Raw genomic sequence first — 12,520 nt, 5'->3', positions numbered from 1 at the left:
ATTCTCATTCAAACTGGTGTCTGTGATAAATGTGTGTGTGTGAATTTATTTTTGTATTCGAAATTAATATTTTAATGTACCTTGTATTTTAATTGTATGCTTTTCTTTGAATTTTTGCACCTATTTCTTTTCCTTGTCCCACAATCTCATAAAAAAATTTTACATACTTCAGTACATTGTGTTAATTATCAACAATCCTTGGCATATTTCCCATGCATACTTATAATTGCCATTGATTTTACAGAAAAGCCATCACAGATAGGACTTGTGCCTGATGTGCAGAAGACTGGGAGATGTGAGTCTGACACAACAGCAGGAGGTAGTATTGGATGTGGTGCAATGGTCAGTTCAAGCCCAAATGAATCACTGTGCTTGCCCACTCCAGTGCATATATCACTGGGGCGCAGACAAGATATTAGCCCTTATGCAACTTTCCAGGTACCTAATTCCACAGGTGGTGAAGGAGTAATGGAAAGTACACCACAAACTATTGATCACTGCTCACACAGTCAGCTCATAAAGGGAGCCAATACTGATACATATAAGGTAGTATATTGTGCCTTTGAACATGTATGTATATCTATTTGAAGACCATATGTTTATTAAGGGAGTTTGACAAAGATTTCTGAATACTAATTGATCTAAATTCTGTCTTCACTTAAATTTGTTGAAACAGATGCTTTAAATGACTTTGAGTAATGCCAGACTCAGTGATTCATAGTCACTGAATGCTCTTTAAGCGTTTTTGACACATCACAAAATATATTGCACATAATGTGTGTATCTGATTGCATTAATAACAATCTAAATTCATATGGAAAGAAAGCATGCTTGGTCAGATGGAAAGCATCTACTTACAAAACACTGAAACATAAATATGGCAGCCTGAAAGACACAAGAATTAAATATAGTCTCCAATCTATAGCTCTCAGTAATTTTAAGGCTTCCTTCCGTCAGTAAAAGAGAAATGTAGGATATAGGGAGAAAGGATTGAGACATAAAGGTGCTGAAAGAAGGAAAGTCACTCTATGTTCTGGATTATGAGAAATAACATGTGCAAAAAAGACAAAAGTTTTACATCTGGTGACTAAGCATGGATCTGAGAACCTTTAGCCTCCCTTCAGCACTTGTACAGATTACCCTGTCCTCCAATTTCTTTTATGATTCTTCTGATGCAGAAACAATCTTAACAGTATGAAAACTAGGGACTAAAATGTAAAATCAAACAATAGGAACTCCAGATTAAAATATCAACAATAGAAGGAATATGTACAATATAATGCATTCTGGTCCAAGCAGTCATAGATGGTGGTCATGTGTGTTTGAGGTGTGCTCATTTGTGTTAATGAAAGTGCTTGCATCTGCTTTTCTGAAGAAGGCTTTGCCCAAACGCTAACATGTAAGTGTCTTTTTGTTGTTCCTGTCTGCAACTCAGCATGTAATCTCTATGGTGAGCAGCAGTCTATCTTTTCCTTGTATTGTAGAGATTGAAGTGTCTTTATTTATTCCATTAATTTAGTGTACAAGATCACATGGATATGTAATGAGTCATAATTATACATGAGAACAGTACTTGTAGATGCTAATGTACAGAAAAACAAAATATGCTAACAATTACAAACTTAGAAATTTCCTACAGCAAAACAGAAGTATAAAACAATCAAATAATAAATTGCAAGTATTCCACTATACAAATTATAAATCTGCTAGAACTGAAGTACATCATTAACTTGAGTGAAAATGTCCATGCTGATGTACATTACCATGTTCAGTTACAAAGTGGTAATAGCAAATGTTACAAGTTCAAAACATCACACCTAAGCTAGGAAACAATGTAGAAATATACAAAGATGCTATAACTTACCAAATGAGAGAGTGTTGGTATGTTGATAAAGACAATAAAAAACACACAAACACACACACAAATTTCAAGCTTTCGCAACCCAAGGTTGCTTCATCAGGAAAGAGGGAAGGAGAGGGAAAGACGAAAGGATGTGGGTTTTCAGGGAGAGGGTAAGGAGTCATTCCAATCCCGGGAGCGGAAAGACTTACCTTGGGGGAAAAAAGGACAGGTATACACTTGCACACATACCCATATCCATCCGCACATATACAGACACAGGCAGACATTACTATATTTTTCCCATGTGTAATGTTTCCCTCTATTATATTCAAACAATGTAGAAATGTTTATATTCAAGAATTCATCAAAAGAGTAAAAAGATTTTTCCAGTTAGTTGTGGCATTACACTGGAAAGACTTTTTGTGTCCAAACACCTTTGTGTTTGAGCAGTGTGGCCCATTTTGTACTAGAGTCAAGTTTTCCCTATCAACAAGTAAGTTGTGTTTTGATCTTGTGTTGCAGTCATGAAAGGCACTATTGATTTTGTGCGTGGGAAGGCTATTAATTAAAAAGCACATAAATGATAGGACATATTATAAGATCATTGTTAATATTTTATGCATTTTAAAATGATTTCTACCTGAATAATTTCCTCTCATAATTTGAATTGCAATTTTCTGAGTGATGAGTACTTTATTTTCCATTGGTTGGTTACCCCAAAAATTATGCCATAGGACAAAAGTAAGAGAAAACAAAATAAGCAGCCTTAGCAGCATCAGTATTAGCAGTTGTTGCTGTAACTTATAGAGTATAAGTTGCTGAATGAAGTGTTTCATTTTTGTGTCTTACATATACATTACTCGTTCCTTTTTCAGTAAATAACGATTAAATATGCATTTTTTCTCAAATATTATCACTATATTTCCCCAGATGAATTTTATTTAATTTATAATGATATTTTGTAACATCTTTGTCAGTGCTTGCTATTACATTCATAAACAGAGATACAGACTCACCTATCTTTTGAGGTTCAGATTATCAATGGTAATCTGAAAAATTGAGGAATTCATTTATCATTCAGAGAGCAATTTTTATTCTGGTGCAAAACTGCTTACTTAGCTGCTGACAGGCAAAAGATGATAGATTGAGAATCCATGGAACTTCACAAATGAATATTTTTTATCTGCTCCTTTTACAAGTTATATGAAGACCTGAAGTTAGAAAATGAAAATCCATTGCAGTGCCTTAGGGAATTATGATCACAGCAAAATATTTTTCAGTTATTATTGATCATTGTCTACTCAGTGCAAAGTGTACAATGGTTTACTTTGCAATGAAATATATAAACAGTAACTGAAGATCCTGTTTGCAAAATAACTGCTTTCCTCATTACAGAATAACATGTACATATACAACAATTTATCAGATAGAAATTAGTCCTATGACATGTCAAAAGTAATAATAACTATAACATCAAATGAAGTTGACGAAAGTGGAGAACATTGTCATTGCATGGGGAGTGTTTATAAGTGTCAATAGAGGTAGTGTAATGGAATACCCATCACATTTTCCATGTCTAATGTAGGTTATAATAATAATAGGATGCAATGTAATGTAAAGTAAACATATTGTCTACTGTACTAAGCAACCTTCACAATGTTTTCAGCTGGTTGCCTTGTGTCACCTTTGTGGTCTATCAGCAGTGACAATCATCATATGCTGCAACACATTTGTCTCAGTATTGTGACCAAAGATAATCCTGACAGGTGGAGACCATTGGCATGTGTTTCTGTCCATGGTTAAATCCCTACCCTAGTAAAGCCAACTGCTACAATTGTTAGCACACTGGACTCACATTTGGTGGAAGTGGGGTTTTAAAATGTGTTTAGCCATTCATGTTTAAGTTTCTGTAAATTGATTAAGGTGGATACAAGATTATTCTTTCAAAAACATAATGGCCAATTCCTTTCCCCATTCTTGGATTTGCTGGTCTTGTACACCATCTCCAGTGACCTCATTATGAACATTATGTTAAACCATAATCTTTCATCCTTCCATTTCTGTTTATTACATAGGCAGTGTGGCAAACTATCAATACTGATCCTTCTGGACATGTCCATAAGTGAGTGCTATTGATATATAGTGCAGAATTGCCTGCAAGAAAGCCTTGTTTATTCATAGTGTTAATAAAAAACTAGGAGCAGAAGTGACCTCAACTAACCACAACATCACTTTGCACTTGCATAGAAAGAATCAAAGTATGCATCCATAAAATATTTAATCACCTTCTTTGTAAATTAAATGCACTGACAGATAATTCAACATTTAAAAACAGACTGAACTAATTTCAACTTGACAACTCAGCCTACTCAACATTTGACTTACTGTGCAGTTAGTCAGTATGTTGTAAGGCTACAATGATCAAATTTTGTTTTTGATTAATGTTAAAAAAAATCAGTAATGCAAATGGCCAGCATGTAGACATGTTATCAAAGAAAAAATTTATCGTACTTGTGAACTTACTAACACATTCCACTTCATGGAGAACTGTACATGCATAACCCAAAGCCCACATAAAATACAGAAAAGCTAAAACTAAACAAGCTCACACTGCTGTCCAATTATAAAGGCAGAGAGATATCAGCAGTTGACTACTGAGGACTTGAAACATTACACAGGATATTTCAGAAAGATTTGTCTGATTTTGCAACACTATATCTTCCACATGAATTAAGATAGAAACTTGGAGTGAATTTCAACTTATCCATCAAAACTAAAAGTTGATTCATTCTCTACATAGAAAGCAAACTCACATCTGCAGAAAAATCTGCAAATCTCTGCCTAAAAACTGATCCTGACCATATAACACTGCTTGATATCAAAGGCTCCACAACAGTGGTTATTAACTGTAGGATTTAACAGATGGAGGGACTCTGTCTGCTGTCAGGTATGTCCACTACAAGACCTACATGGTTCCTAAACTACATAAACCCAACAACACAGGCTGGTAACTGTGTCCCCACAAAGAGAATCTCTACCTTTCTGGACCAACACATTCAGGGTATTACAAGTAACCAACCCTTTCCTCTTCCAAATCTCCACAGTTCCTGTTCCTTTACCACCCAGTTCCCTGCTGATCACTGTTGATGCTACATCCCTCTACACTAGCATTTCCAGTGCCTATGGGCTTGTGGCCATTGAACACTACTACTTTTCCCAATGCCTGACTGACTCCGAACCTACAACCTCTTTTCTGTTCACTATGTCCTCACCCACAATTATTGTTATTTCTACTTTGAAGACATCACCTACAAATAAATCCATGGTAAAGTAATGGGCATCTGCATGGCACCATCCTTCCTAACCTACTAGTGAGTCACTTACAGGAATCCTTCCTGACCACTCAGAATTCCAAACCCTCATCCAGTTTAGATTCTCCAATGAAATCTTCATTATCTGGACTGAGGATGACGATACTCTAGTAATATTCCTCTATTTTCTCAACACACCTTCCCTTTTCACTTCACCTGGTCCTCTTCAGCCCAACAACCCACCTTCATTGATGTTAACCTCCACCTCAAAGATGGCAACATCAGTACCTCCATCTCTGTCAAACCTACCAATATCAACAGCCGCCACCAATTTTACACCAAGAATTCCCTTACGCACGTCATGGCCACCCATGATTATTGCATTTGTAGTGGTGAGCAGTCTCTCTCCATATATGCCTTCACAGACTCTTATTATTTACCCCACCTTGTCCAAAACTGATCTCCGATGCCTTGTCTCACCAGTCTCCTACCATCCCCAAGTACCCACAGTCTGGCTACGGAGGAGCACCCCTCTTGTGATTCAGTACCACACAGGGCTGGAGCAACTGAGTCACATTCTCTGCCAGCTTATTGACTACCTCTCAGTGTGCTCTGAAATGAGAAATATCCTCTCCACCCTTCAACAGTAGTATTCCACCACCTCCCTTCTCTGTCACCTCGTGCTTAGTTGCAACCCCTGTGCTGCATGCATCCTATGTGGACTTGACAACCAACAAGGTGCCTGTCTGCATGAATAGCAAAGAAACAGCTGGGCCACCCAGTTACTGAGCATACTGACCAAAATAATGTGCTTGACTTGAACATCTGCTTCACAGCCTGTGCCATCTGGATTCTTCTCACTAGCGCTAGCAATTTTGCAGGTGCGAACTCTCCCTGAAATATATCCTTCATTCCCATAAACCCTCTGACCCAACCTTTACTAGTCCTACCTCTGTCCTCTTTCCTACTCCTAATCCAACCTCACACACACCTTCTACACCTCCAGTAAACCTGTTTAGTCCTTTTTGCTTCTCTGCTTCTCTCCTCTCCCCATTGTGCCTTCCCCCTCTCAGCACGTTCTTTTGTTGCAGCCGACTATCTTGTTCGTACCATGTCCCTGTATACTCCCTCAGGCAGCATTAGCATATTCCCCCTCTCCCCTGCCGCCCCCCCCCCTCCCGCCACCACCTACTCTGCCATCTCTCTTTCTCTCCACACCTCATACCTCTTCCATACATCCTCTGCCTGCACCAGCAAAGAACATCACTCATTTCAGGTGCAGTCACAGTCTGGCCTTAGCACCTGGAAACCACAGTGACTGTATGTGTGTGTGTGTGTGTGTGTGTATGTGAATGTGTGTAAGCTTTGTACTAATACAAGAGCTGAATAATATCTAGCAGTTTTTCAATGTGCATGTCATTCTGTCATTGCCTCCTCTATGTTGTGAGTAGCAATCTGCCCTTTTCATATTATTGTAACCTCTACACACAATACAAACATATTTTATTTTGTCACAAAGTAACTTGTGACCTGGAGTGGCCTGGAACAAGGACATAGCCAGGATTTTATCAAAGTGGGGTAGAATTTCTTAAAGAGGCTAATGTTTTTCATTTTATTCTGAAAACTCGTTTATTTATTTATTTTATGTACATAATTTGCCTTTGGGAGGCCATATATATTTGACTATAATGAATTGCTACTTTGCTAAGAAAACACAGCTCAGTCTTCTAATATATGTTTCACTGTCACAGAGAAGAATTTTAACATTAAGCTGAATATTGTATAAAGTTAATGGTTCAGATCTCTTTCGACAATAGCTATCTTTCTCCTACTACAATCTTCTATTCATCTTTCTCCTACTACAGTGTTTCATTCAAATTTACAACTTATCTGAAACCAAGTCACAATTCCTACAACACATCAAAGCAGTGCACATTCTATTAAATATTTTAGATTTCATGACAATGCTTCAATTTCCTTGACTGATTAAGAACTTCTTTTAAATTATTATTTCAACAGTCAACTTGAAATTATAGTGACCAAATTTATTTACAAAATGAAATGGAATGCAGAGATACTTTGAGCTACAGTTTTGAAATCCTAACATTCATCCATTTGTTAATTTCAGCCAGATTCTAATGTATGTGACACCATAAATCAGTTTTTATTTATCTATGATAATATGATTCTACAGTCATTGATGCTAATAAATTCATCTATACTGTACAACATACATTGTTATTTATATGACGTTCATTTACAAGTACATTAGAGGTGTGGTGGTTGGACTGACTGTTCCAAGGACATTACGAATAAGACATTTTACAGTAGAACATCATTCTTGTAGCAAAACTCGAAGATATAATATATCACCGTTTCACAAGTTAGGCATCTCTATGCACAAAATGACAGTTGCTAGCTGCCTTCCGATGTAAATATAGCTTTTGGTCCCAAGAGTCTCTGAAGAGATGTTCAACTCAGCTTCGATGCAACTCTTTTCATTTAAGCAGAGAGTCTGCATCTTTAAGGGAATTGGAATCTGTAAGCAAAAAAAAAAAAAGAAATTTGAAGACAATTGACTGGCCTATAGCAAGGCACCAACCCTGGTATTTGTGTAAACTGAAAACGGGAAACCACAGAAAACCATTTTCAGGTTGCTGCTGGATGTGTCCCCCCTGCTTCCTGAATCCAGGGACTGCTACATCAATATCTCAAGATGCAGAGCTACCCCAGTTGGTGGAAAATTTGGCAACACTGGTTGTTGTACATTGTTTTCAAATAAAATAAAATACATCACAAAAAAGATGGAATTCTCATATTTTATATTTTTCCATTATTTGTGCATATTGTGTCATCTGATAGTGCATGATTTCATGCATATTTTAAGATTTAATAGTGCTGGGAATTTGTGGCTTCAGTTATTATAGTATTACAAGAGTGTAAACTGATTGTGGATGAAAAGGGGAAGGATGCAGGCTGCAGTTGGCACAGACAAATTTAAGCAGCCCAATGAGACAGTGTTTTAGAAATGAATGAACTAGAGACTATGCTGTCATCACATACCCCTTCTTCTCTCCACATATTCTGCCCCATCATTCTGTATCAGAACCAGTTTTCATAATCTGAGTATGTTCCACATGGCAAGACTGGGTTATACTTAAGCATTTGGGCTAATGACGATAGAATGTTTAGCAAATTTTTAAAGAATGTTTATGCAATATTTTTGTTGGTCAACAAGGTTTTGGAGTGTCACAGGAAAATCTAAGTGTATTTTTATGTCCTGATTTTAATGTTAATCATTCCTTCATTGCCTTGTAGAATATTGAAATATTGCAACCCCAAAGTTCTATAGTCTCCAAATAACAAGTTCAATGCTTGCATTAAACTGCTATAGATAGGTAATTTGGCTATTATAGTGGTGCATACATATTTTTAACTTCTCACAATATGAGTGGATGAATCAGAATCGGTTTTCCTCTTCTTTTTTATTGCAAACTTATCCAAAGTTAGAAACTATCAGAACAACACAGAAACAATAAATGACAGCACTTACATTAAATCCAGTTACAAGTAAACATTAAACTGATTAACAAAATAACACTTGAAGTAAGGTCAACAATATACAATAGTTGGTCTTGGCTAAAGTAGGGATAGGCAATAGCCAATTGTACTGTCAGTATATTGATGTCTTAAATCTATTGATAGACTTGTTGACTATAGATTGTGTGTAATGTCTTTCGTCATATGATTGAAAACAGATTACAGAAGGTGATCAACAAGTTTCCATTCAGAGGCTGCACAGTCCAAAATTGGTAAGCCACTCAGGCAAAATTTCCTGGGCACTGAAGTAATTATTTCATTGATGCACCTGGTTGAAGATATTCTTATGATAAAACACCATGTTCTCCTGCATGAAGAAGTGCATAACTGCATGCTGCACATCCTCACCCACAAGAACTGTTGACCACTCAAGGCCTTTTTTAAGGGACCAAAGGTGTCATAATCACACAGGGAGAGATCAGGGCTATAGGGCAGGTGCTTGAGTGTCTCCTACATGTGTTGTGTAACTTCTGCGATACGACATTTTTAATATGCCTCATACACATTCTTCATTCTCTGATAGATGCCAAGAGAAGAATAACAGCATGTTGGTCCTGTTAGGATGAATTTGGTAGTAACACCACTACAGGTCATGTTTCTGCATTCAGTGCAAATGCGTGAATGTCACACTGATCCCTTGCCCACATGTCAGTGATTATATACCTACTCCAGAGTCATGTTACATTTCATAAAAGCAGCAGCAATTCCCTCAAAAGGAAACTTTCTGATCACCCCTCAAATATTACAATTTCACTACGCGGCAACAAGGTGGTGTATATTTCCATTTGGGAGGGGGTGGGGGGTGGGGAGTCTGGACCTCCTGGACAGCCCCCCCCCCCTCCTTGCCTGTAAACACATTCACAATGTAAACATCTCATGCTCTTATTGTTCAAACAGTAGACTAGTGGTAACTATGTAACAGCATAAAGTAGGAAGCTCTCAAATTACAAATATACGTGGCCTGTTCAAAACATTCTGGAACTTGGTCCACAAAATTTTTCTGTGCTTACCTTTCACTTATTGTGCATGGTCTCCTTGGAAATACTCTCCTCCATAGTTGATACAGCACTCTCAACTCAATTTCCACCTCTGGAAGCAGTCTTGCTATGCCTCTTGCTGGAGCACATGAAGCGCTGTGCAAATTTTCTTTTACCACATCTATCAGTGCAAATCTTCATCCTTTCAATGGGGTTTTCAACTATAGAAATAAAAAGAAGTTTGCAGGGGCCAGGTCTGGAGGGTACAGGGAATGAGGCACCACAGTGATCTCGTTTTTCATGCAATAGTCGCACACCAACAGGGACCAATGTGCGGGTTCATTATCATGATGCAAGAGCCATGAATTGCCTTGCCACATTCTGAATTATGTTTTATTCATCTCATGATGTACATTTGCAATCCATTTGGTTTGCATACAGGAGACATGTCAAAATTTATAAAACAATTACAATGATTTTTACATTAATAAATAATAGCACTATGATAAATAACAACACTATAAGGATAACACATTGTACCCAGCTCAAATTTCCAGTTTGTCCTGCATGAATTCATCCACTGAGTAATAACACTTCATTGTCAGTACCTCATATAGTGAACCTAAATTCATCTGCATCAACTTATTCCCCTTTAATTTATTACAAATTTTCATTCCCATGTATTGTGGTCCCTGGGCATACAGTCTGAGGCAGTGGGTGGGGATCATAAAATTTTCTTTGCTTCTGGTATCATGTGAATGGACAAAATGGTTTCCCTCAAATAATTCATGTCTGTCTCATATATGTATAAGGATGACAGAGTTAATAAATTAAGTTTTCTAAATAATGGTCGACATGGTTCTTTGTGATTTGCAGTGAACATATTTTGTATGATTTTTTTCTGTATTTTTAATATCCTCACTATGTTTGTCAAGCTACCCCAAAAAACAATACCATACCTAATAATGGTTTCGAAATAGCTTTTTTTGTGTGTCGTACTTTTTGTGTGTCCATGTCAGTTGCAGTTGACAATATTTGCATTGTAAATGCAAAGCTGCTCAGTTTGTTTGACAGTATTCAATGTGTACCTGCCAGCTCAAATTTTTATCTACATTTAAACCTAAGAATTTGACTGAGTCAACTTCTTCTATACCTAGGTTGTTGTATACAGTCTTAATCTGCTCACATTTGTACTGTTTGGTTCTGAACTGTATCACGTGAGTCTAAGATATGTTTAGATTCAACTCATTTAGCTGAAACCAAGTTTCTAAGGTACTGAGGGTACTGATCACAGATTTGGGATTTTTTTTCCCAAGTCCTGATCTTCAACTAAGACTGAAGTACCATCTGCAAACAGAACTGATGGGGAGCTGATAGTTAATGGTAAGTCATTAACATAAAAGAAAAATAGTACTGAGCCTAATATGGAGGCTTGTGGAACACCCTGAATATTTTTGTCCAGTCATAAAAATAATGTGTGCCATTTGAAAAAATGCTATCTGTTTGTTTTCTGTTGGATAAATAGGATTTAAGCCATTGTAGGGCACTGCTGCTAATGCTATACTTTTCAAGTTTGTAAACAAGCAGTGTATGGTTTACAGAATCAAATGCCTTTGTGAGGTCGCAGAAACTTCCTGCCACCTTATATCTCTTGTCTAATGATGTACTTATTTTCTCAAGGAAACTGTTTACTGCAGTGATGGTGCTTTTACCCTGCTGAAAACCAAACTGATTGTTTAGAATAACAGAATATTTTGCAATGAAGTTTTGTATTTGTGCAACAGCAAGTTTTTCAAATATTTTAGATAGGACTGGGAGAATCAAGATAGGATGATTATTTCCCATGATCTCTGTTGATCCCTTCTTGAAGATTGGTTTGACTTCAGCGCATTACAGTACCTCTGGGAAACAGCACTCTTCAAAACATTGATTTATTATCTGAGCTAGTGGGTTTGCAATTCTATTGTGTACCACTTTAATAACTGCAGATATTTTGTTTATTAATATAAGAATAGCATTTTCTACATCCTCCATAGAAACTTTTGAGAATTTTGTAAAGTTTTCAGAGTTCTCGCCTAGGCCAAAGCGATTTACTTTGCTGTGATAATCTGTTACATCTACATCAGACTTTGCTACATTTATAAAGAATTCATTAAAGTACTCTGGTATTTGAGTTGGATTTACAGTCGTACTTCCTTCAATGTCAACTTTTGGAATTTCTTGATTACAGGCCTTAACACCTAACTCATATTTAATGACTGACCACACAGCCTTTGTCTTATTTTTATTATTTAAAACCAGCCTGTTATTTACTAGTTGTTTTGCTGCCTTGACAACTCTTTTAAATATGGTTTTATAGAGTATAATATATTTAATGAAATCAATATCTTTATTATATTTTAGTTCTCTGTGCAGTTGCCTTTTCCTTACACTGGAAATTTTTATGACCTGGATAATCCACTTTATTGTATTTGTTATTTTACTGCTGCAGAGTCTAGGTGGAAGTCTCGAAGAGAACTATTTAGGACTTTCTCAAAATTTTCTTTACTTGAGTTACAATAATCAAAAGGCCATGTTTTATCTCTTAGCTTCTCACTAAATGTTAGCAAGTTTTCTTTGCTAAAGTTCATGCTCATATGGGTCCTCATTCGTGAAATGTTCCTGTCTGTCTGTGGCAGCTCAATGAACAATGCACAGTGATCTGAAATACCTAGATCTAGACAAAATTTATAAACATCTTCATATACATAATTAGTTAGAACATTGCCAATACATGTTGCCTATTGCTC

General features: G+C 36.7%; 1 protein-coding gene across 1 annotated transcript in view; it reads left to right on the top strand.

The window, feature by feature from the left end:
- LOC126335918 (Down syndrome cell adhesion molecule-like protein Dscam2) overlaps nucleotides 1–12,520 on the top strand; it is a 166,539-nt gene that overhangs the window by 122,903 nt on the left and 31,116 nt on the right. The window contains exon 18 of the mRNA XM_049999391.1: nucleotides 245–546. Coding sequence (XP_049855348.1) covers nucleotides 245–546 — 302 coding nt within the window. The remainder of the gene's footprint in view (nucleotides 1–244; nucleotides 547–12,520) is intronic.

Source organism: Schistocerca gregaria, chromosome 2 (genome assembly GCF_023897955.1).
Source record: "Schistocerca gregaria isolate iqSchGreg1 chromosome 2, iqSchGreg1.2, whole genome shotgun sequence".
In the NCBI taxonomy this organism is placed as follows: domain Eukaryota; kingdom Metazoa; phylum Arthropoda; class Insecta; order Orthoptera; family Acrididae; genus Schistocerca; species Schistocerca gregaria.
This window is presented reverse-complemented; position numbering and strand designations above follow the sequence as displayed.